Source organism: Montipora foliosa, chromosome 11 (assembly GCF_036669935.1).
Source record: "Montipora foliosa isolate CH-2021 chromosome 11, ASM3666993v2, whole genome shotgun sequence".
Lineage (NCBI taxonomy): Eukaryota > Metazoa > Cnidaria > Anthozoa > Scleractinia > Acroporidae > Montipora > Montipora foliosa.
In genome coordinates, this window is record NC_090879.1 from 12,140,258 (window position 1) to 12,165,284 (window position 25,027).

The 25,027-nt window shown below is 41.5% G+C and overlaps 3 protein-coding genes and 1 pseudogene across 3 annotated transcripts in view; 2 read left to right on the forward strand and 2 right to left on the reverse strand.

Moving 5' to 3' along the window:
• The window catches only part of LOC137977788 (ribonuclease 3-like), an 11,501-nt gene extending 9,782 nt beyond the window's left edge, over window positions 1-1,719 (forward strand). The window contains exons 8-10 of the mRNA XM_068825122.1: window positions 643-725; window positions 1,176-1,210; window positions 1,481-1,719. Coding sequence (XP_068681223.1) covers window positions 643-725; window positions 1,176-1,210; window positions 1,481-1,573 — 211 coding nt within the window. The 3' untranslated portion in view covers window positions 1,574-1,719. The remainder of the gene's footprint in view (window positions 1-642; window positions 726-1,175; window positions 1,211-1,480) is intronic.
• Window positions 1,720-1,863: 144 nt separating this feature from the next.
• Window positions 1,864-12,515, forward strand: LOC137977790 (structural maintenance of chromosomes protein 4-like). The gene is made up of 4 exons (XM_068825124.1): window positions 1,864-3,423; window positions 3,833-3,888; window positions 8,764-9,181; window positions 11,362-12,515. The coding sequence occupies exons 1-4, from the start codon at window positions 3,294-3,296 to the stop codon at window positions 11,580-11,582; spliced, it is 825 nt and encodes a 274-aa protein (XP_068681225.1). The 5' UTR covers window positions 1,864-3,293; the 3' UTR covers window positions 11,583-12,515.
• Window positions 12,516-13,036: 521 nt separating this feature from the next.
• On the reverse strand, window positions 13,037-24,316 carry LOC137975466 (carbohydrate sulfotransferase 4-like). The gene is made up of 2 exons (XM_068822591.1): window positions 24,182-24,316; window positions 13,037-15,686 (listed from the first exon to the last, which is right to left on the reverse strand). The coding sequence occupies exon 2, from the start codon at window positions 15,651-15,653 to the stop codon at window positions 14,415-14,417; it is 1,239 nt and encodes a 412-aa protein (XP_068678692.1). The 5' UTR covers window positions 15,654-15,686; window positions 24,182-24,316; the 3' UTR covers window positions 13,037-14,414.
• Window positions 16,916-25,027, reverse strand: part of LOC137976674 (carbohydrate sulfotransferase 4-like) — a 22,353-nt pseudogene continuing 14,241 nt past the window's right edge.

Sequence of the window (25,027 nt, forward strand, 5' to 3'; positions counted from 1 at the left end):
CCCTAGTCGTGACCTGTGGAATGTGACCTGTGTTTTTAGACCCGCCTGAATTGGCCCCTGTGGGCCATGAAATCATTATTACATCTCTTACGACTTTTCGAAAACAAATTTTGACATAAATACTGGAAAGCCGCCATTTTTCATAACATCCCTACTCGGTCCAGTACTTTCACGATATTCATAGTAGGGACCTTTAGATCGGAAGACGGCAACGACTACGAGTTTTCCTTTCTGCGCACGCGCACTTCGAAAAATGTCAGCCTCCATACCTTATGCGCATGCTCAGTACGAGCTTATTCCTGGAAAGTTGAAGTTGGTACACCTTTTCCAAGCCGAACCGACGACTTGGAATAATCGCTAAATAAGAATCAATTTCAAAAGGACTGATAAATAGTATTTAATTGTAAGTAATCGTTGCAAAGTCCTAATAAATAAATAAATAAATGAATAAATAAATAAATAAATAAATAAATAACGAGAAAGCCTGTTTCCGCCGGATTATAAGATTGTGGATAGCGGCGAAAATTGACGTGCAAATTCAAGATGATTCGCTCTTAACTGCACATTTAGAACCGCACTGAATATCGCAACGACTTTCCTTGTTACCGCTACGTAATTCCTTGTTATTATTTTTTTCGTCAGAGTTATTCAAGAAACTGGAGTTACCTCTCCAGTCCCAGTGTATGTAGTCGGAGTATTCTCTGGAGATGATATGATTGCAGAAGGTACGATAGAAAACAAAGCACTTAATTTCCGTATTTGCTGTGGAACGAGCATATCGAGACTCAAGAATACGAGACAGGGAGCCGATTTCAAAATGTTTACGATGAAGAGGTCGCTTGTCTCTGTGTTTTGCGACTCTATTTTATTTAATTTTTTTCATTTCATCTATTTGTCGAATGGTCCCCTTCCCTCTTTCAGAACGTTTCAAGTAGGTATTAGTATATACTAAAACAGTGGGTAGCGTTGAAGGCACTCTCTGATTGGCTACTCAAATTCCCAATCAATATCCTTTGCTGTTCACCTGTTATCTCGCTGTTTTGGTATCATACTAAAACAACTATTCACCTCAGTGTCGGTAACTGGTGGTGGATATTCGATATCCACCACGACTTGAATTCACCTCCACTTTGTTGAATAATCGGAGTTTTTTTCTGATTGTTTTTAACTTTTAGCTTCAAGCTATACGGTGATTAGAGCCAAAAACGAGGCAAGTTGTATATTTATTTATTTCAATGTAGTCGAGTTGTTGTACCTTTGTGGTTTACATATTAAGAGCTCTTTTAATTGATTTTACACTCATTTTCGCTTTCATTTACAATGTATATCAAATTTGTGAAGTTCTTTAAACTCGTTCTCGTTGTTTGATAATTAGAGCGAGTCTCTGTACCGTCCCGTCTGTTTGACAAAGAGAACATTGGTGAAAGACGCGAGATTTTCATCGCAGTCACATTAAGTTTATATTTTTACGATATTCCAGGCTTTGAAAGCTGCTCTGATGAAGCACTGCCAAGAAGGGATGCTGTTGCCTTTTCCAAATGAACGCAATCAAGCCGACAGGGTTTCTCAGTGAATTGATTCTCCCTTTGGCGCTGGCTTCTGTGAAGTCTCTGAGCAATTTCGTAGCTCTGAAGAACTGAAATAGAAAAATAAAGTAATTACTTTGTCCAACCATAACACAAAGACTGAAATGCAATAAAAAATGTAACATAAAAGTAATCTATGTGAAGTTAACAAAGACAGCAGCATGAAGTGCAGGCGGATGGCATCGTAACCAAAACTAAACAAAAAGGACGATTCCATCCTTGCAAAATTATTGTTTAGATCAATTTCATCGTCACATGTTTCCGTTGTTATCATTGGTTAAAAGATAAAGAATTAGAGGGTTGCATTTGTGAGCTCACGGTGTCGTCAAATTCTCAGAATTGGTGATTTCATTCGTTGATGTTCTGCAGAGTACCGCAAACTATGTGCTGAATTGCGTGCCACGAGTGCAGCACGGTTACTTTTCCTCTTTTAACCAATGATATTCAGTTTTTGTAGCGTTGTCGTTGCTGTCTTCAATCGCGACGCTAGCAAATACGTGTGGTTGGCTCTAAGCGCGGGAAACCAGGGGGGCGTTTCTCGAAAGTCCCGAAACTTTCGGGTATCACTATTCCCCTTGTAACTCAAGAACGGAGAGCGTTTAATTTGGCAAACTTCACGGTTAGTTTTCTTTTTGTTACCTTGAAAACATGTTAAAAAATCGGCTTTCCAAAACAAGGGGTTGGCAATTTATGAGATGGCTTTTCGGGCCCGAAAAGTTTTCGGGACTTTCGAGAAATGGGCCAATCGTGACGCAAGCAAGTAAGTGTAGTTGGCTCTAAGCGCGGGAATCCACGTCATGTTTGGTTTTCCACTCATTGGCTGAAAATGTGGCGAGAGTTTTCCAGTCAATCACGAAGCAGCAAAAAGGGGAACCGCAAAATTGCGTTCGGCACTTCATTAGAAACCGCTCAACGTGTATTTATTTTCTTTTAACCTTCGATTACCGTACAGTAGCGACGGCACTCCTGCTTATTCCTTTTGAACCCTTGGCCCATCGTCTTTGCTCTGACAGAGCTCTGCCACAGGGCCTTGCACTCGAAACTGTATTATCGCGGCCTGAAGAAACTCATGCTCTTTCCCAGTTTTGAACGTCTCTCCTCAAATCACCGACCTTTTCCACAAAACAAAAATCTACACTGATTCTTTTTTCATTTGCAGTCAACCTTTTAATGTACAAGCATTTTACCTCCCGAGGTCTTAGGTGACAATCACCATTTTTCTATGAATAATATTCATTGTTCTTCAACTTGATCACTTTTAATTTCCACTGATGTAGTGCGTTGTTCTTAGTAATACACGAGATGAAATTTAGGTGAGCGTTTACTTCAGGTAATTTGTGTCTATCGGCAAATAAAACCGGCACCAACGTCTGCTTTCAAATCGTTCTGCCACCTGTTAGGGTACCAACCTCCTTTATTAATTTTCAAATCATCTGTTTGTTTTCAACCGGAAAGATTGTTTACAACTTTCATAAGAGTTGGCCATCGACAATAGAGATAATTAAAAACCTATGAAAGCATTTTTGCCAATTTTGTTTCTGACTGGTGGTCACGTTCATTTGAAAGTAACCAACCCGTCATTATATGTCTCGTCCATTATAACAATTTGTACGCGCCACCGAATTCTCAAATCTTTTGCATTTGTCCAGTTTCGGGGCTTAAAACCTCCCCATATCACTTAAGTGTCTTCTCTAAGCCGAGAGAGAAATGACTGGTTTTCTAAGATCTAAATTGGTCGTCGCTTTTCTGTTGGTACTCCAAGCCTGCGCGAAACAGACTCCGGTAAAATGTGGTAAAAAGAATGTTGTCCTCTGCCAGCCTAAACATCACCAGGCGGGTAAGTGTGAGTCAAGTTTTACAAACCTTTTTAGTTTATGTTGTCAACGGATAAATATCGCTTTCCGAAATAATCAGTTCTTTAGGGTCACCGAAACGTATTGTTAGTAACTGATCCGCTTCAAATTGAAAATTAATCGCCATTTCATTTAGGTTTAACTGGAACGTTGTCATCATTTATTGTCAGCCCAGTTCTTGCAACGCAAGCCCCCAGATCGCTTTCTAGTCTATTTTGTCTATGGTATTTGACTAATAATAATGTTATAGTTAAAGCACCCTTGTGTAGTAGGATTTACACGGTTCCTTTTAAATAATTAAAATGTTTCTTCCTTAGATAACGAGTTTACGTTGAACTTGCAGACAAAAGACCAAGCTGGTTTTTTCTTTGTCTTTTTTTTTTCCTCCTTTAGCCGTCGTTTTGTACGGGAACGGAGGCGGTGGACAAAGTGAGGGCGATAGAGAAACGGTGAGTAACGTGCGGCTACACGCTGTGATTCGTCCATGCGATCTGTCGGCTTGACTGGCTACCATGGCCCGACCTTCATTAACATGGTGGCTTGTTTTGGGAATGTCGTCCGCATTTTGGAATCGGGCAGAGTATTATTCATGAATCGGCTTGATATCGTGTCTCAAAGTATTTTCTCACTGTCCGGCCGATAGGTTGAAGGGACAGACGTGGAGCGTACTCGCTTTCGAAAGGTCCCCAAATTTGCATGCATTTACTCTGTGGAAAGCACGAGGGGCTCTACGGAAATGGCACTTGGTTGTGATAAAAAGTTAACTGGTCAAAACGGCCCGAACTTTCGCAAGCACGCAATCTAGATGCCTATTTTGCATTAGAGTTTGTTCACTTCGGTGTATACAAATTCTCCCCCTCCACCATAGGACATTAAGAAAGATTAATCGAACACGTACACTTTGTCTTGAATTTGGCACCTTCTTTGAGAACAAAAATAGCGCGTGCGTTGTTTCGTTCCGGTGTGGATCGCAAAACACTGAAGTATTTCTGTTAATATAGAAAGGCACGTGATTTTCTTCTCCCTAGTCTCCTTATTCGACTTCCAGTTTAGCACTGAGAGAAAATAAATAAAAAATATACGATCCGTTTCGCATGTTTTTCTCTTGTAAGACATAACCGATCAGTTTACAGTACTAGAGGGTTTAACCATGGCAGCGTCGACAAAATATAACTTAGCGCTATTATCGCAAAACACGATAGCGCTATCGTGTAACCTTGTGGTATCGTATATCGCTATCATGTTTCGCGATAATTCCAAGTTGTTAAATACGAGCGAATAAGAGGAAGTTTTAAGAAACCACGACGGCTACTGTGACGACTTAAAATATAAGTTTGAGCTATTCTAACTATTTCATGATTATTCCATCTTGTTCGGTTATATTATTCCGGCAATATGGGCGAAGTGTCCTAAAACTGGATTGGTACGGACGGATTTGAAGTAAAGAGTGAGACTGAAAGATTCACTGTAGTTTGTCCACGTTGTCATCAAAACCTTAAATTTGGTCATTTCACGTAGTACGATGTAGTTTTGACGAGTACGGGAGCGAAATGATCAAAAATGCGTGCCGCACGTGCAACACGATAATTTTGGTTCTTTTAACCAATAAAATTACTGCTTTTTGGCGTTGTCGTTGCCGGAGCAGTCGTCGTTTGTTAAGGCGCCCGCAAACGAGTGAACATTGTTGCGGAAACATTGTTTTCGGAAATATTTCCTCGGTGCGCAAACGAGGAAACATTTGCTGAGGAAGAAAAATGTTTCTGAACAAATTTAGAAACATTTTTGCTTCCCGGGAAGCAAATTTTGTTTCCGCAACAAATGTTTCCTGGGGCCGCAAACAGGGAAACATTTGCTTCCGCAACAATGTTTCTGCAACATTGTTTCCTTGTTTGTGAACGCCTTAAAACTCCCTAATGACCGAATGGGTACGAACGGTTTTACTGAAAGTATACATTGAAAATGAATGGTTGGTTGTTGTAAGCCAACGGTTGTCGTCAAAACCTGAAATTTGCGGCGCTTTCCTTTTCTATGGAAAAACCAGAGAGAATTTTCTGCTGAAAGGAACAGCACAAATTTCCTCAATCAAAATATGGAACGGGACGAGTGTGTTCCTTTTGAGAGTTTCCTTTCTTTTTCGCCAAGAGACTGGGTACTAATCATTTAGAATAACAGACATGGCTGCCGGATTTCCAATCCTTACTTCTTAAGTAGTAATTCTCACCTGCGGTTGTGCAGCTACGAGCTGTAAGAGCATCCGCGTTCATTGACTGAAACTCGCACGATTCATTTGGACAGCTAAACAACAAGGCCATGGGGTCCTCCGTGTTTTTTTCTTTTTTCAAGGAGCATGGTACTAGTGGAACAAAGCAAAAGGTACATGCAGGATTTTCCGATTATTCCGGGAAAACCAAGAAAAGAGGAATACCTCTGAAGGTATTCCTTTTTTCTCGAAAATTTTCAGTGGAAAAGTCTGTTCCATTTTTCATTTTTCAGTGGAAAAGTCAGTTCCATTTGATTCACCACAGGATCAATCCGATTTTCCGTACAAAGGAAAGCACCCTTGGTGTTTTGCGGAGTAGGCAAAGAAATGCGTGCCACACGTGCAGCAGTCCTGTCAGCCCCGTGGTGGCCAATCTTTGCATGGAGGAGATCGAAGAGTCCGCAATAAGTATTTCATCCGTTCGCCCCAAAATTTGGAAAAGGTACGTGGACGATAGTTTTTGCATCATTGGGAAGAACGACGTCTCAGCCTTCCATGACACAATTGACCCTAACATCTCGTTTACCATTGAGACCGAATGTAACGGAAACATCTCCTTTCTCGACACTCTGGTCTCCCGAAGAAATGGAGTCATCGTTGTTAATGTTTACAGAAAGCCCACCCATACAGACAGATACTTAGATTTTTATTCCTATCACAACAGGCAACACGAGGTCAGCACAGCATCAAGTCTCCTGCACAGGGCTCTAAATCTACCCAATTCTTCTGAAGGAAAAAAACGGGAACTTAATTACGTCCAGGCAGCTCTGGAGTCCAACGGTTATCCATCTAGCTTTATCAAAAGCATACACGCTAGAAAGACTCGAGCTTCTACAACAAATGTATCCCCGGAGGAACTCGTTGGAATGTCTTTCAAGATGGTTGAACCAACCGAGTCACGCAAGTCTTTCGCTTCTCTCCCTTACATCAAAGGAGTAACTGAGCCTTTAACACGCATCCTCAAAAAACACGATGTCACGGTTGTAAACAAACCATTCACCACTCTACAACAACAGTTTCCAGTACCGAAATTCCGACCTTCGATGGAATCGCAGACCAACGTCGTATATAAAATTCCCTGTACAAATTGTTCGTGGTGTTATATTGGGGAAACCGGCAGAGCTTTTAATACGCGAAAAAAAGAACATTTAAGAAACACCAAAAACTGCGGCCAGAGGCTCTAGAATTGCTAATCACGCTTGGTCCAACAACCACGCCATTGATTTCGAAAATGCGTCAGTTATTGACAACGGCACTTTTAGAATGAGAAAAACATTAGAAGCGTGGCATACCAGAGGATACCTAAACCTCGAGCCAGGATTCGAGCCAGGATCCGAGCCAGGATTCCAGCCAGGATTCGAGCTAAGATGAGCTTTCTCCGCTATTTATTCTCGAATCTCCCGGTTAGGTTAGCTCTCGAATCGGTTAGGTTAGGTCTATTTAGGTTGCTTCTAGTCTAGTTAGGTCTAGTTAGGGTTAGGGTAGGTCTCGGTTAGGTTAGGTTAGGTCTCGGTTAGGTCTTGAATCCTGGCTCGGATCCTAGCTCGGATCCTGGCTCGAATCCTGGCTCGGATCCTGGCCTTATTCTTAGTTTATCTCGGCATACCACAGTGACATCTAACGCAGATAACAATTCGTGCCCTTTACCAGGACAATAAAACATTCTTTTTAACAAATATTCATAAATTTTCTACATTCTCATCATTTTGCAATGTACGTTTTTATTTAAATTTTCTCATCGATTTCTTATCATTCATTTTACCCGTCGAAGACTGCAGTTCGGGCAGTCGAAAGCTCGTAGTTTTTAATCATTTTAGCCAGGGATCGTTTTTTTTAATTTTAACTATGTTTCATCCTGGCTGCGGCCCTTCAATATTTTCAATAATATTCTTGCTTTGTGGCGTTGTCGTTGCTGTAGCAGTCGTCGTTAACGACAACGGCGACGGCAACGGGGGACGTCACAAATTTGTATATTTAGTAGGCAAAAACAATATCTTTGCACGCTCTGCACGTGCGTTTTTCATTTTTTCCATTTCTTTGCCGTCGTCAGCAAAATAACAAAGTGAAATAGCCAAATTTGAGGTTTTATGAAGGACGTCAGCACTTGAGGATGAATTTTCATTTTCTCCCCCAAATTGAGCTTGACTCATATCGGTTTCATTCTTGAGGGACTGCCACACCATTGTCATGTTAAGAAGCTTGGAATAGTCTCAAAGTGATTACAATAATGGGAATTTATGTTTTGAGATGACGTTCTCGTTGCCGTTGCCGTCGTCGTTGCTAAAGCTACCTATTCTACTACACGAGTTTCCGCGAAAAGAAAAACATGGCCGCATTACTTTTCGTGTCCGATCCATGATTGTGCGAAAAACCTTAAATAATAATGACCACAACCAGGTTTTCTGAGCCCACGAGACTGAGCATCCCCAGCAAACCATTGTTTTAACGAAAACCGCTGGTCAGCAACTGGTTCTGGTCATTGCTGTCTAAGGTCTTCGTGATTTTGCGTTCAGCACGAGCAATCCTTCGGGCGTTCGGCGTCAGAGACGTTGTCCAGTCAGACCAATGTGAGGCATTAGGCCCAATCTGATTGGCCATTATTTGGCAGGACCTGTATTCTAAATTTAGGGCGCTTTCCATTTGACAGAACTGACCGGCCAGACCGGGCATTTGGAAGGACTAGCTCTACAACGCATCCAAATTAACACACGTCGCGGATGATATAAACTCCCAGAGAAGTATGAGAGTGATTATCATGCAAGTGTTCCTTCAAATTGTTGCATTTTCTTTGCAAATTATTGGGTCTGGCCGACTAGTTCTGACAAAAGCAAAGCGCCCTTAGATAATGGTGAGTTTAAGCAACGACGACACCAAAAAGCAGTAATATTATTGGTTAAAGAAGCAAAATGATCGTGCGGCACGTGCGGCACGCATTTTTTAACATTTATCTTCCGTACTCGTCAAAACTTCTCCGTGAAATGACCAAATTTAAGGTTTTGACGACAACGTGGGAAGAGTGCTCAGTTTAGAGTGATTTAACCGTCTTGTATTCTTCTTCCTCTAGCTCAACGCCCTTGCTAATAACGTTGAAACGGTAACAAACTTGGTGAAAGCTCAGTCAGAAGTCATTGAAAATCTTAGTCACCAAGTGTCCACCATCGCCGAGGGAATCGGAAACAAAGAGAAATTCAAACAAATGTTTGAAAAGTTGGCCAAAGATTCGCGATTTATACAGAATGTGACGGAACGACTGAACAGCACCGTTAAGAAAGTGAAAAAACTGGCGGTCGCTTGGTCAGAATCCACAGTAAATATGACCAAACAGCTTAAAGGCTTGAAGAAAGAAAGTGACGAAAATGAACAAGATATGGAGGGCATCGAGAGAAGTCTTATGCAGAAAATCGAAAAGTTGCAGGAAGAAATGAAGACGTTGCGAGTTTCTATAAACTATGCACATTCGGAATGTGCGGCTTGCAAGGAAGGTGAGTTTATTTTTTTGGAGCCAACATTTTTCTCCAGCGCTAGACCATGGACTTGACAATCTACAATAGCAACCTCGTAGAGGTTATGAAGTCCAAAATCTAAGCCCCTTTGAGTGTCGACAATATACCACCTTGGGTCAGTGAGCGTAAAGGCCCGTTTAAAGGGTTTCAACATTTAACCAACATTCGTTTGACAAAATTTGAACGGATATTGGGTAAATGTTGGACGCAAAATCAAACTTATCGGAGGCCGTTCAAACAGTTCCAACATTGCGCCAACAAAAGAACCAACACTTTCGCGACATTTGATTGTGAGGAACTAAGAACTAGAGACCAGTCTCTCTCGTCCAGATAAACTACGCCATTTTGAATTTTGCGGTCTCAGTGATGTGTGCATGCGTGTGTTCTACAGCTGTTGAACGGAGCGTTCAATAGACCTAATCGGCTAACTTAATGTTGTACCCAATTCAAATCTCCCGGGACTAAGATTCTTTGTGTATTGTATTTGCATGATAATGCAGCATTCATATTTAAATGATATGGAAATACCTGGAACAAAACGTTTTATTCCCAAAGGGTTTGAATTGGGTACAACATTGAGTTAGCCGATGAGGTCTATCGGCTTGAACACCATCCAACATTGAATGAAAGTTTAAACCGCTTTAAACTTGATTCAACACCCTTTCAAGAAGCTTTCAACAATGCTGGACGACCTGTTCAAACACACAGAACATTTGGTTCAACAAAGTGTTGAATGCATATTTTGTTGAAGCAAACGTTGAAACCGTTTAAACGGGCCTTATCAGAGAATAGACTGCACAACAAACACACCACAACACCAGGAATCTAAGCCCTAGCTCACTCTTTGTGAATGGTGCGTGGGTTTTTTTACGTCCCACAGACTTATGAACATTGAAGGGTCGTGAGACGGGGCCTACGGTTTTTCGTCCTTATCCGAGAAGACTTGAAAATCTAACCATTTGCAGATGACATTACAAAGGCAGCACTTTCTCCTCAGTTATTTAAAGACCCTGAGTGTTGTTCCCGGCCGGAGTTTTGAGCCCGCGTTCTCCCCACACAGTAGTGTCATGCTCAACCAACCGAGCAAACCGGGCCGCAGTTAAGTTATTAGGGAGCTTAGGCAAGAACGACGGCGGCGGCTACGAGAATGCCACAAAACAATGAGTTTAATGAGCAAAAACAATAGCTCTGCACGCCCTGCACGTGCGTTTTGCATTTTGGTACATTTCTTTGCCGTCCTTGTCCTGACAACGACATGAATTGACCAAATTTGAGGTTGTGTGGAGGACGTGACAACCTGACGAAAACAATCGAGAACAATAGCTCTGAACGCCCTGCACGTGCATTTTGCATTTTGGTACATTTCTTTGCCATCCTTGTCCTAACAACGACATGAATTGACCAAATTTGAGGTTGTGTAGAGGGCGTAACAACCTGACGAAAACAATAGAAAACAATAGCTCTGCACCCCCTGCACGTGCATTTTGCATTTTGGTACATTTCTTTGCCGTCCTTGTCCTAACAACGACATGAATTGACCAAATTTGAGGTTGTGTAGAGGGCGTAACAACCTGACGAAAACAATAGAAAACAATAGCTCTGCACGCCCTGCACGTGCATTTTGCATTTTGGTACATTTCTTTGCCATCCTTGTCCTAACAACGACATGAATTGACCAAATTTGAGGTTGTGTAGAGGACGTGACAACCTGACGAAAACAATAGAAAACAATAGCTCTGCACGCCCTGCACGTGCATTTTGCATTTTGGTACATTTCTTTGCCGTCCTTGTCCTGACAACGACAAGAATTGACAAAAATTTGAGGTTGTGTGGAGGACGTAACAACCTGACGAAAATTTTTAATTTTTTTCCCAAACAACCACACCTGTCATGCCAATGTTATTTCTAAAATGTTGATACACACTTTCCATTCTTAACGACTTGGGGTTTTAACGAAATTATTACAACAACGGTAATTAATATTTTTAGACGACGTTCTCCTTGGCGGCTGCGTCGTCCTTTCGTAAGCGCCCTAATAATCGGTCGCCGTGCTTTCCCTTATTCTACCTGAAGTGTTAGTTATCACGAATTACACAATGTTTCTAGAGTAATCTTCTCTTAATCTTAATGTAACTCACCATTTTTGTTTTCTGTTATAGCGTGGCCAAACGGAAGCTACTGCATTTTAGCGAACGGAAGTTGCCCTGAAGGCTTCAAGCGTCATCATGGGCACTTGAAGTCTTTGTATCTTTACTCCGCGCATCCACAGTTTGCAAACGATGCTAAATTTGGAAGCAGCTCTATTGGTTGCCTTGGCGGCTACTGCGAACATTACGGAAATTTCATTGGTGCTCTTACTTTGGTCACGTGTTGCAAGTAACCTTGTCTCCAAGCAACGATTTGTTGCACTTGCATGGGCTGCTTTTATCGCAGGCAGACAAGGCCTCGTGACGTCGCGTTATTTGAGGACTTTAAGATTTACGATGCGATCGTCATCGAGAACGCCACAGAACAACAATATCATTGGTTAAAAGAGAAAAAATAATCGTGCTACATGTGCTGCATGGATTTTAGCACATGTTTGTGCAGTCCTCTGCACAACAACGACGTGAAATCACCAAATTTGAGGTTTTCAATTGAGGACAAAGCGAGCGTACAAATACCTTGCGAGCAGTTAGTGTCTCCTACCCTTCCTGAGAGAGAAACCAATGCGATCAACCGATAGTTTCTTTGAGTGAGCCGCCGCCTAGCACCAAGGACGAATAAATTAAATCTGAACCGGTAAAACGACTTACTGAACTTGTTTTGGAGCTTGCGCGTGCGTTCATCTAAGTAACTGCTGCGCCTGCTGTGTAGTGATGCCATATTTCTCTAGCGAAATAAGACGAAGTGATGTCATATGCATCACGTGGGGTGTGACGTACTCCGCACATGCTCGATGGAAAATCAAACGATTGTTCCCAGTGGTTTCTCTCTCGGGAAGCGTAGTAGAAACCAACTCCTCGCAGGGTAGCGTACAAATCTCTGTTTACTCTAAAATCGCTGGTACCAATTTATTTTCGGGATTCTTCGCCCACATTGCATGACGCGAACGAGATGGACTAATCGCGAAATACTTACGATATTGCAAAGTTCTATTTTGAGGTGACATTTTCGTCTCCTTCGTAGATCTGAAAGTCCCCTTTTACTATAATTTGCAAAGGTCGATCTCGGCTTTATTCAACTGATCAAGGAAAATGTTCCATAAAGACAACAACCGCAACCTTTCTTTGTCAAACTTCATTTTGCAGACAGTCAGATAAATAAAGTTCACGTACCCTTTATTTTCTAAGTTGTCTCGAATGATTTGGTGGGGTTTTGGGGGCGCTTTGTTCCCGTCTTCCCCCTCCCCCCCCCCCCCTGCCCCCCCTTCACTGACGCGTCGCCAATACAAACGTCCCAAAAACCCATCAAATCACTCAAGTGTACATTTCTTTACCGTTGTCGCCTTGACAACGACGTGAATTGAACAAATTTGAGATTATGTGAAGGACGTGAGCACTGAAGAAAGGAAAGGAACTTTAGTGAAGTGTGTAGTCTTCTGGAGCACACATTGGGGAGACTGTGTACTGAAATCAACAATCAACTATCAAATGTTGGTTTTTGAACAGAGGGAAAAACCGAAGAACCAAAAGAAAAATACTCGGAGCAGAGTAGAGAAACCAACAAACACAGCCCACATATGATGCCAAGGCTGGGAATCGAACCCGGGTCACATTGGTGGGAGGCGAGTGTTCTCACCACTGCGCCATCACTGCAACCCACCTAACGAAACATCTACACCTTCTTCAGCAATCCAATTTTATTTGTGGAATGTTGATACACACTTTTCCTGCTGAACTACTGGGAGTTATCGGGAGATTATGACAACAAGGGGAAATTATATTTTTCGACAACGTTCTCGTTTTCTCCCTGTTGACCTGATCAGTTCTCGCTATAGCTACTTTTGCACAATTTAGAAACTGACACCTCCCTTCTAACTAACCAGTTCAAGTTCAATTGTTACACGTAAACTCCTAGAGGCAAAATATCAATATATACAGTGAATTATGTAAAAAACGTTCGCTCCTAAGTTTCCTGGTCGCCACCATTTTGCCACTAAACTTTAGTGACGTCATAAAAACGATATTGGCCGTTTTCACACTAGAAGACGTGCAAATCGTCTGATGTGCAAACGGGACAAACACATTTTTAGACGTCGACCTAGTCGCCTAAAATTTGTCTGTCTAGAAAGATGAATTTTTCGTCCAGACGAACAAGTCGATTTAAGTCCGACCTGAATTCACGTTAGACGAGCAAATCCACGAATTCACCACCTCGGGGGAATGGAACCAGGGAAGGGAACGATGGTTCAAAGAGTCCTTAAGTGTGACGTCACGTTGCTATGCATGGCGCTTAAATTGCTGCTCTAGACAATCGAGCGCGTCCCTCTGATAACCTTTGTGTTGAAGAGGACTCTTCACCACAAACTTTCTTATTGACGCTTTATGCCCCAGAATTCTAAAACTGAGAAAAAAGGAACGCGATCGAAACGATTACAATGGTGCAATGCTTTGCTCCCGATTGCAAGACAAGCATACCTAGTGCCAGTCTTCACACGCTCGAATTTATTCAGTTTCTCCGTCTATTGTTTGTCTTCATGAATTAAGAGGGAGCTTAATAAAGCAGCGACTACGACAAAGGCTACGAGAACGCCACAAAACAATAGGTTTTAATTAGCAAAAACAATAGACCTGCACGCCCTGCACGTGCGTTTTACATTATGATGCATTTCTTTGCCGTTGTCGTCTTGACAACGATGTGAATTGATCAAATTTGAGGTCATGTGGAGAACGCGAGCATATGACGACGACTTTTTAATTTTCTCTCTCAATATTCACACCGTTCTCATCAATTTTATTTTTGCAATGTGGACTCACACTTTCCATTCCGAGCGACTTGGAGTAATCGCAAAATTATGATAATAACGGGAAATTATATTTGTAGGTGACGTTCTCGTAACCGTCATGGTCGGCTTTAATTAACTTCCATTATGTCGGTTCGACAACTCTAGTCTTGGATTCATGTTAGTGGACCAAACCATAGAACGATTTGTCCGTCTTCTAGTTAGAAAACAAGGATGGAGGTCTCTTTTTATCAACCACGACATTATTGCTTTAGCCTGGTGGTATTGCTATCTCAACAACCATTCTTTTACTTCAAAATGTTCGCTAAACAGCGGAATACTTATGTTAGCCATTAACTCGAAAGACCCATCAACAAGGGTATAACCCATCAGCATCATTACGTGTTTACAGTAATGTTCAACGATGTCAATGTCGTCAAAAGCCACTTTCCACCTCCATCGATTGATCGCTTCTTTGGAGTTATCAACAGTGCAGAATGCAGGGTGGTATCCCTCGCAGGCCTTCATTGCTTTCCCGTCATCTTGTGGCTTTGTCCTCTCGATCAACCACATTTTCAAGTGCTCTGGCACAGACAGACCAGCAAATTCAAACAATCGCGACATGGCCTTCGGAGGGTCTGAAGCGAAGTCCTCATATCGATGGATCATAATACGTTTTCGCCAGTAAAGTGGAAGATTCTTGACAAACATTAAATTCTCCTCAGTCTTTGAACATTGTGCGTAACTGAACCGTCGTAGATTATTTCTGTCTTTATCGCTAGCAGGGTCTGGAAAGAAGTTCACACTTTTGGCAGACATTATTACCGCTCGGGGATCTCTGATAAGAAATATGATTTGGCAATCAACATCAGCCGGGCTGCAAGCAGCAAGAATATTCTTTATGCTGCTCTCTGTGATGCGATCCATCAAGACCTTCGCGACAGTGAGATTGTATTTTTTAGAGCACACACTTCCCAAAAATTCGCTGGTCATCGGGTAACAAAGTTTGGGGTCCCATCTTGGGTCTGTGATGTCGTAAGGACATAAAGGGGGCGATCCAAGTGCGTAACTTGCTCGAGGATGGTTGGATTCGCGATAGAAAGATTTGATGTCCTCAACAACAGCTTTGCTAAAGTTACAACGAAAAATGTTTGTCAAGACGTCCGCCATTAGAGTGCCATAGCTGAGATTTTGGTGTTTGCTTATTCTCTGGACTGTTTGAAGTGGTTCATGAAGGTAAAACACGGATGCATGATGATTAAACATATCCCCAGTGATCGTGGAACCCGAGCGGCCGTGAGCAACTATGACTATGTTCTTTCGCGGTTCCTTAGATTTTGCGGTTTGCAGATCTAACGTGTGACCGTACAGATTTTCTTTGTTCTTTTCTCGTTGAAGGTGTCTGCTCAGATTAAGAAACGACGAGTGGTTTTCGGTCGAAGAAAGCAAATATGTAACCAAAGTACCCAGGAAAATCATCATAGACATAAGACGACAAACGCGTCTCCTTTTAGAGCGTACCACCATTTTGATGTTCGCTAGGTTGCGTAGAAATCAAGGCTAGGAAAGATTTAAAGTAATGTGATGGAGTTTCTGCAACATCTATCCTCATTCACTTGTAAACCAATCATATAAGTTTTAGCTTTATGTCAAAAGCGGCAGTTGTTAACCACTGGGAAAAATGCATCACCAAGGAAATCACAATTTTGATCACATTTCTTTTAATTTGGTTAAGTTGACCATAAATTTACTAAATCAATTTCCAGTGACTTTTTCATTCTTAAATCGCTTCTGGATCCCCGCATTGATGTAAAAATCGACTAAATCTTAAAAGAAACATGAGCCACACTAAGTTATTACGGAGTTTATGTAAGAAGCAGGGGGAGAACTTGAAAACGTCGGCCCGACGTTTTCAAGTTGGCATTCATTTTAATATTGGCTTCGCGTAACCAAAAACACTTAGGAATGGTTTCTGTGAGCTAAAATAGTAGTTTTGAAGAAAATTGGGCCATTCATTTTGTTTACCATCGGTAAGCAGGTCTCCTATGCTTTCCAGATTTTTACTAACAATTCAAGAAACTACCCCTTTAATTATGCTTAACTGGAAAATTCGTTTTATAAAAACCATTCCCGACCCCCCAAATACAGGACAAGTTTATTGATTTCCTACAAAAATTGAAACTGTTAGTTTGTTCTTTGTCCCCTAACCACACTGCCGGGAGGAAAAACAGATTTGTTCATTAATGTTTGCGAGTTCAACAAAATGCGTGGTAAATTTGAGGCGCCCAAATTTGGTTACATATATGCACTAAAAGCTGGAGTGTGGGCAAACATGTATATTTGTTTTGTTGGAATTTATGCACAAATTTGAAGTTAATGTCGTGGTTTGATGCAAATTTTCCTAAACATTTTCCACGCGTGCAAGTTGTCAACATTTCTTATAAGGAAAATGACGAATATCTTACTAGGCAAAAGTTACACTTAAATACCGTTTTACCGTTTTTTAGTTCGTATGATGAAGCATCTCACCATCAGTTTGACTAGCAATTAAAGGCTTAAATACATGATGTTTCTATAAACATGGCAGTAAATTCCCTCAGCACTGAACAAATTTCTAGTTTCTAAATGTGGTGCTGCGTCTGTGTGATAAAGGTCGAATTGCCACCGTGAAAGACTTGGAAAGCTGACGTTTCCAGTGTTAGCCCTTCGTCATTCACTCTGACGTCAGCTTTCTTAATCTTTCACGGTGGTAATTCGACCTTTATCAACTCGTTTGCTAACTCAAATATTCATCCCTCAACACTGACTTCAATATACACTGTTGCTATGGTTACCATGACAAATGATGTCACTTTCAACAAAATGTCCTGCAGCATTACGCTAGTAAGGAAATGAAATAGTTTGATGTAAATTGTCCTAACATTTGTCGCGAGTTCAAATCTTAACGTCTCTTCTAATTTGCTCAAGTTTACTTTCTTTGCAAATATAGCACTTCGACTGTACCCGCAAATGTGGGCACAAAAAGACTTGATGTCGCAAAAACAATAATTTGCATTAATGTTTGCTCTTCCAAGGATGTAAAAAAGGTACATATGCATTTAGTTTACTTGCATTTGAGAAGGTTTCACAAATCTCTTTTTATACGTAACATTCGCCAGGGCAAGGAAATAGGAAGATAATGAAACAATGACCGGCTTTATCTTCTTTGCAAACAAGATGCAAATATGAAATTTGAATTGAGGCAAATTTGGCTAAAATTTGAGCAAATGTGGCCTTGAGTATTTAGTCACCCCTGTAACTACCTTTCTTCGTCCGGTGGCCACAAACCAATTGTCCCTTTCAGCCATCCAATTGTTCCAATAAATTCCATAAAAATCAATTGTTTGGTTAACATTGACAACAAGGAAATAACGAGAAAAAATCCATATGAATGATTAAGTTACGTTTCCGCATTTCTCACCGTATTTGAATGGATGAAACTTTATTCATCGCCTTCATTACTGCATTTTATAAGCTGAACATTCGATTATTTGGAGATTACCGCGTTATTCTATATCCACTTATCTTTTTAATAACATAAAAGTATTGAAAGCATTGCTTACAAGTTCTTAAGGTGTCCTAGCAAATAACGTAATGTTCTATTATTGTTCTGGCTCAAGTTTTTTCTTACAGAACTAAACAACAGCCCGTTGTTATAATATGTACTGAGCGAGGTGAGCCAAAACTTGACAACGATGAATTTAAATTGGAGTAATTGCAAAATACCCGGCCAATCGAAACATACTAAAGTGGCGGAGTGAATGAGCGAGTACGCTGTTAACGTGCAACGCGTAAACTGTACTGTGACTACGCGTCTAAGTGGTTCCGTGCGTTAATATCTAAGCGATGGTTTAAGAACGAGGTATATCCTGTGTTCATTTTTATTTATTTCTTGTTTGTAATTTTGGACAGTGTTTTACGGAGATGGGAGCTTAGCCGAGACAGACTAATTACCGAGTTTGGATTTCGAGTTCAAGTGAATTTCGAGTTGGATTTCGAGTTGGATTTTCGAGTTGGATTTTCGAGTTAGGATTTCGAGTTGGATTTTCGAGTTAGTATTTCGAGTTGGATTTTCGAGTTAGTATTTCGAGTTGGATTTCGAGTTGGATTTCGAGTTGGATTTTCGAGTTGGATTTTCGAGTTGGGATTTTCGAGTTAGGATTTTTTAGCGGGATTTTTTGGCGTTTTATGTTTTTTTCGGTGGGGTTTCCAATAAACTTTCAGTGGTTTTACACAACGTACTTTGTCAGTGGTGTTGCACATCGTCTCGAGGTCTTTGCAAGATGGAGGAGAAAGAGGATTGCAGATCGGTAAGGGCAATCTTGTTTAACCTATCCTAGTATTGCATTCGTAATTGTATTTTTGACTGGAAACAATAGCTGACACTTCAATGAATGCTTTTTGTTATGAATTATTCATTAACTTTCGACTGTCTGTTCATTTGAGTGTCGAATCGGCCGGGGTTGTAACCATTAAAATCTTTCGTAGAATGTTTGATTTCAGGAGAATTAAAGACCAAACAAAACCTATACGTGATCCCACACGTGTGAAGCCAAAGCTCCACTACCTGATGGCACACTCAAAGCTGAAAAATTTTTTTAAAAATAATTCTGCATCTAAGCCCAGCCAATTTCCATATGAATGTTTGAGAAGGTCTTTGCATAATGGGAAAACCATTGAAGAGGTATACAGCGAGGCCAAAAGCCTCACCAACCTTAAAAAAGTTCAGAACATCAAGCAGAAAGTCGTCAAAGAGATTAATTCAGTGGGCCACTCCTTTGATGCTTTGGCCAAGATTAAGGACGCCACAGACAATTCTTTTGGTATTAAAGCTTTCCCAATCTTGCTATTTTTGAAATGAGGAGCATGTTAGTGGCGAAGGGAAATGAGTTCATGGAAGCCTCAATGTCTTTGCTCTTACTTCATGTATGCTTTATATAGTGACGTTGCAGAATAAAAAGGCAAAACACTAACCCCACCCTACACGAATTCTTTTGTTGACTGCAATGAACTGGAAATCTACCAGACGGTTTACGGACAAACTAGCCGATTTGTTGCAGCTGGATTACTAGTAAGCATGTCGAAAAATCCAACTCGAAATCCTAACTCGAAAATCCAACTCGAATTCCTAACTCGAAAATCCAACTCGAAAATCCAACTCGAAAATCCAACTCGAAATCCAACTCGAAATCCAACTCGAAATCCTAACTCGGTAAATAGGCAACCTCAGCTTAGCCATTGTTTGAACTTAGCCGCGTATCCACATTTTGCCCGTTTGCGCGTAACAGAGTAGTCGCGTAGCCACACGGTCGCAATTTTTTGGATGTGTTCTCGGCCTGTGGCTGGGTATTCTACAGATAAGCCGCCAAACGAGAAACCGTGTTCTTTTCAGTAAGTTGGGATGTAAATCAACCCTTTCATTTACGATTTTTTTCATTTCACTCGTTCCTGACATCTATGATTCCTACCGGCACCCCAGCGCATTTATTGAGATCAAAAGAATCGCCTTAGCTACTCTCCCTTGGGGAGGATTTGCAAGCTCACAGTCTCAGACATAATTAGTTGGAACACTTCATGCGGACGTCCTCTATTCCTTCTCGAGTGTTTCCAGCCCATCTCAATGTTGTTTCATCGCAGTTCAGTCACCAAATCTTTCACACCAACATTGAGAGGGAAGGGAGAAGCAGAAGTGTCCCCCCAACAATTACCTCTGGGACTGCAGTTCCGCCCGTTCTTTGAAATTTCCCGCTTGGATGCAAAATTTTGAAATTTGGGACTCAGGCATTCGTTTTCAGTACCGCCATTGTTTAACTAAATGCCATAATAGGATTATTTTGGTCTGCAAACAAAAGGCTTTTGCTTTCAAAATTGGACCGGCCACTTTTCATGAAATACGCGGCTAACCTGTAGCCTCCTTGCAGCCGTTTTTTGTGTCGGTCCCATTCTCCCTCCTCACAAAAAGCCACTCTGTGATTGGTCAGTTTCTGGGAACGGCATGCCCAGCTCGGTTCAGCAGACGTTTGTGGGGAGGGAGAATGGGACCGACACAAAAATGGGCTGCGAGGAGGTTAAACTAACCTGCGATCAGGCTCCATTTTAGTTACGTGAGGGGACGCCAATATAAGAGGACACGAGAGCGATGCTCAATTGAGCCTGATCGGAGGTTTAATACGATACAGCTAACACCTGGGAAAGCCTGGCTTTTGGTCCCCTTAGCTTGGTACACCTGGGTTTCGATCACAGCTCACGAAAAGGAGAGAATAATAGAGCGCGAGTAGTCCCCCTTTGTTTCCTTCGTCGATCTTGTGAGCGAGCGAGACTTTCGCTCGCCCTAATTTCCGCTCTCTCTCTGCCTTGCGCGACGAAGGAGACAAAGAGGGACTGCTCGCAGTCTAAGAGAATAAGAAATGTGACCCACAAGCGCCGAGTGCCCATTGATCTGCGGGCTAACAATCTCTGACCAAGATACTATAATCCGAAATGGAAATGCAATCCTCGCAATTTACTGGACAAGGGAGAGGGACCTGGCACAAATCGTGCTATGTGACGTCAAGTCTCGTACTCAGAGTCCTCGGCTTTTTGGTCAGCAGGTGAGCACCCGGAGAAACTTCCATTTTCCCAGAAAACGTGGGTTCCAGTCTTATTGCGCCTGCTTGAGTTTACAGTGCGACGCGCCTTACCGTGGCCACCTAACAAAGTTTTTTACAAATTGTCAGCCAATCAGGATGTGTGAATTTGATTGACAGTCATGCCTCCTTGCAAAGTTCGCACAGTTGTAAGTTGAACACCTTTGCGGGGGTTGTTGAGTTAACGTATTTACACGTAGTTGTCAAATGTGTTGGGTGGCTACGATAAGGCGCGTTGCACTGTAAACGGAAACAGAAAAGAAAAAATAGTAAACAGTAGAAACGGCGGGTTGAAAGTGTTCGACAAACAAAAAAATTTAGCCTTACGCTATAAAAGAAACCGGAGAAATGATAATTGGCGCTCTGAAAAAGCGAGTGAAAATGAGACTTCTGGCGCTTTCGGTAAGGGCATGTTCACATGGAGGTGGGGGACCCCAGGTAGGTGAGGTACACCCCGCCTACCCGTAGTCAAAAAAGCGAGCCTTCACGTGCAGTATTTATAGCCCCGGGCGCTGGGGGTGAGGTTTCCAAATGCTTTTGCGGAATGTTCAAACTAAAGATCAACTACCCCAGTCAGGCGGAGTAACCCACCTTCAGTATTCACATGGAGAAAACTTACCCCACCTAAGCGGGTTACTTGGCCCAGCTGACCGGGAAACCCGCCTCGGTGAGGTAAACCACCTCTCATGTGAACTCAATCAAGAAAAAAATAGAAATTGTGTGGAGAGATTGGTTACCCCACCGAGGCGGAGTACCTCTCCTACCCGGGGTGCCCCACCTCCATCTGAACAGGCTCTAAGTGTATTATTCGTGTTTCAGCGTGCATTCCCTCTTGCAGAATACCATCGTGCAAGCAACACGACCGACAATTTTTGTGGAAACGACACCAATGTTCTCTTCTACTACAATTTTGTGTTTCCGTAATTCTGAATGGCCTCGACAAGACCTTTCTCCCCAAAGAGACTGATGTAATGTTTTTCCAACGGTACTTTGCACAGCAACAGGAATCAGCTTTTTAGCAGCGTGGGAAAATTCCCCGTCAAACCCCTGTCGTTTTATTATTTTTGTGATTTATATATTTCTGAGGTAAAAAAAAACCAGCAGAACTGAAACTAGTTTTAGATTTTGAATGTCCCTCCAAATTCTGGGGTTTCCGAATCACTCACCGACTTCCTGTCGGACTGCCATTGTTATGCAAGCGACCAATCAAAACATATGAATGAAGGGTAGTTTCTAAAGAAACTGTGGTGCTGCGTCGGTGGGGAAGTAGTATACAAAAATTTGGTTTTATCAACGGAGGTGATAATGTGAAATTGGCCACCGTATCAGAGATTCTAAAAGCTCTCCTGTACGGTGGCCAATTGACATTATCAACTCCGTTGATAAAACCAAATTTTTGCAATCAAAACATATTTCAAGTCCATTATCCCGGAGTCTCTCCGGTGCGCTCACCCCACTGACCAAAAAGCCCAAGGACTCTGGGTACGAGATTGGCAAGCGTGCTCGTGTAAAAGAAGGCATTGATATAGACTCTTTCATAATGGCGGCCAAATAAAATATTCTGTTGTTTGAATGCTAATAAGCCCTGTCTAGTCTCCCGACGACGAGCAAATATGAAAAGAATAGCCGTATTTATACTAGAGGACGTTGGACGTCCAGACGCATTAAACGTCTGGCCGTAAGTGCGAACTAATATAAATACGGGACGCACTTAACTTCGACGGCTGGAAATCAAATTCACAATTTTCTTCAAAAGAGACTGATTAATCACCGAAGTGACTGTGTGCACTTCATTGCTAAGTGCGTCCCAGTTTAGTGCGTCTCGTCTTTATGTTTGACGGCTTAGACGTCTGAGAACGACTAAGACGTCTGTTAAGTGCATCGATTAGACGCACTTAACTTGAGACGTTTAATTCGTCTGACGTTTAATGCGTCCACCTTATTTCCCGTATTTATACCAGTCGTCTAAGACGTCTAAGATGTCTTAGACGTCTGAGACGTCTTAGATGTCCTCTAGTATAATACGGCCAATATTGTTTCAAAATGAGGGCAGTAGGTCTAATCTACAAAAGTACAAAAGAATGTAAAATTGGTCGCCATTTATGAAAGTGGGCTATTAATTCACTTTCCTATTTTTGCGAATACATTTGCAATTTTAATGACCGTTCACGATTGTGTTCTTTGTTTTTAAAGAGAGCGGCAAGGATTATGAGCGATTTTTTGGTTAAGAGCAGAAAGGCAATGATGTTTGAAGTAAGTGTCATCGCGGGGGAGGGTACGGCTAAATGTAGGCTAATGCAATGTTGGTGCAGATATGGCGCGTTTTTAGTGTCAAAATTCAAACGTGCATTCGGTAATTCAAACATTCAATTTAGTTGTTCAAACCTTCAACTCAACATTCACCTCAGTTCAGTAATATTTGGCAATAGACCATTTTGGAATTCTCACGGCTGGACTGGATCTAGCATGGAATGGAGGCTAATGCGGGCAAATCTTTCCAAATGCAGATTAATTTGCCCGCATTAGCCTCTATTTCATGCTAGATCCAGTCCAACCGTTAGAATACGAAACTGGCCTATTCACTTCAATTAGGCCTAAGGTTAGCTTTAATGAATGTTTGGCATTCCTTCAATGACCCTGTAACTTGTGACGCGAATTGAATATTTGAATTGCCTAATTGAATGTTTGAATTGCCGATTGAATATTTGAATTAACAAATTGAAAGTTTGAATGGCATGTTTGAATTTTTGACACTAAAAGCGCGCCATAGGACGTCAAGCTTGAATAAAACAAACATTAATTAAAGTTGAAAAAGTCGAGGTCGAATAAAACGAAGGTCGTTTTTATAAAAGAATGATAAATTGAATTTTGATAAAAAGGAAAGGAACTTTCACTGAACTTTATTTAAGTGTCCAGTCGTTCTAAGCGCTGGAGCACTAATTTGGGGACACTGTAAACTGAAATCAACAATTAACGCAAATCAAGTCAAATGTTGGTTTTTGAGGAGAGGGAAAACCGGAGTACCCTTAGAAAACCTCTTGGTGCAGAGTAAAGAACCAACAAATGCAACCCACATAAGACGCCCAGTGGGGATCGCTTTTCCATTTTGTCTTTAACCCGCTCTTCAAAAAACATATATTTATTTATTTGATACTATATTTCCTTCGTTTTAGAAGGCGGAACAAATTTCAAAAATAATTTCATGCATTTTTACGTCTAAAATCTTTCAAACTTTTACGACTCATTTATGTTTTGTACAAACATGACAAAAATTTACCTGTATTTTCAAACTTCAGGTACACATTATATCAGTTTATAACTTAAATATCGAATAATGAACCTATGGGAGAGAATCTTCTTTTGAATCTGAGACCATTTTTTATTACTTACCTCTCGGTATCCTTGTCGAATAGCAAACTCCTCCGAAGATGATATTCAGACCGAATGTATACGACGATCAGTTTAAAGTACTGGAGCCGGTTTGATCGACAAGGACAAGATAATTGCAGTTACATGGCCCAAAAGTTTCAGGGCAATTTTCATTTGCTCAGACATGTACAAAATTTGTCTTATTTGGGTTTGTTTGTCAGCACACGACGTAATGCTAGACGAATCTATGGCATAAATTTTAGAAGTATCCAATAACACTTAGCCTGATCAAATAGCTTCCCTGGACAGGAAGATGAAAGGCATGGGAACGAAGTTGAGGAAATCACCCTCTCTTCGGTTAATAGTCTAAGGCCCGTTTCAAACGTCGAAATTTTCATGTGCCGAATCTAATGCAAATGAGACAAATCTATTGTTTTCGCTCATTTGCATTAGATTCGGCACACGAAAAGTTCGACGTTTGAAACGGGCCTTATTAGTTAGCTGAAGGAAGGATGACGAGGACCGTCATGAGAATGCCACAAGAAATTCTCGGTTTTCACATGACGTCACGGCCGCCATGGTTGGAGCCCCTAAAACACAAAACGGCGGCCATTTTGGAGCGCCGACCAAATCCCTCCGAGAATGGTTGAACTCTATTATGTATGCAAACGATTTCTTTTGTTTTGCGTTGAAAAACATGGCTGTTGATCACGTGAGTGAAACCAACAATAGCTAGGTTGAAAGAGCGAAAACAACGGCTCTTCTTTGCCCCGTTCGTGCGTTTCACATTTTGATACATTGGCCAGCAGTTTTTAAGATGCGTTTAAGCGCTTGGTTTTCACTAGCGACGCAAGTACAAGCGCAAGC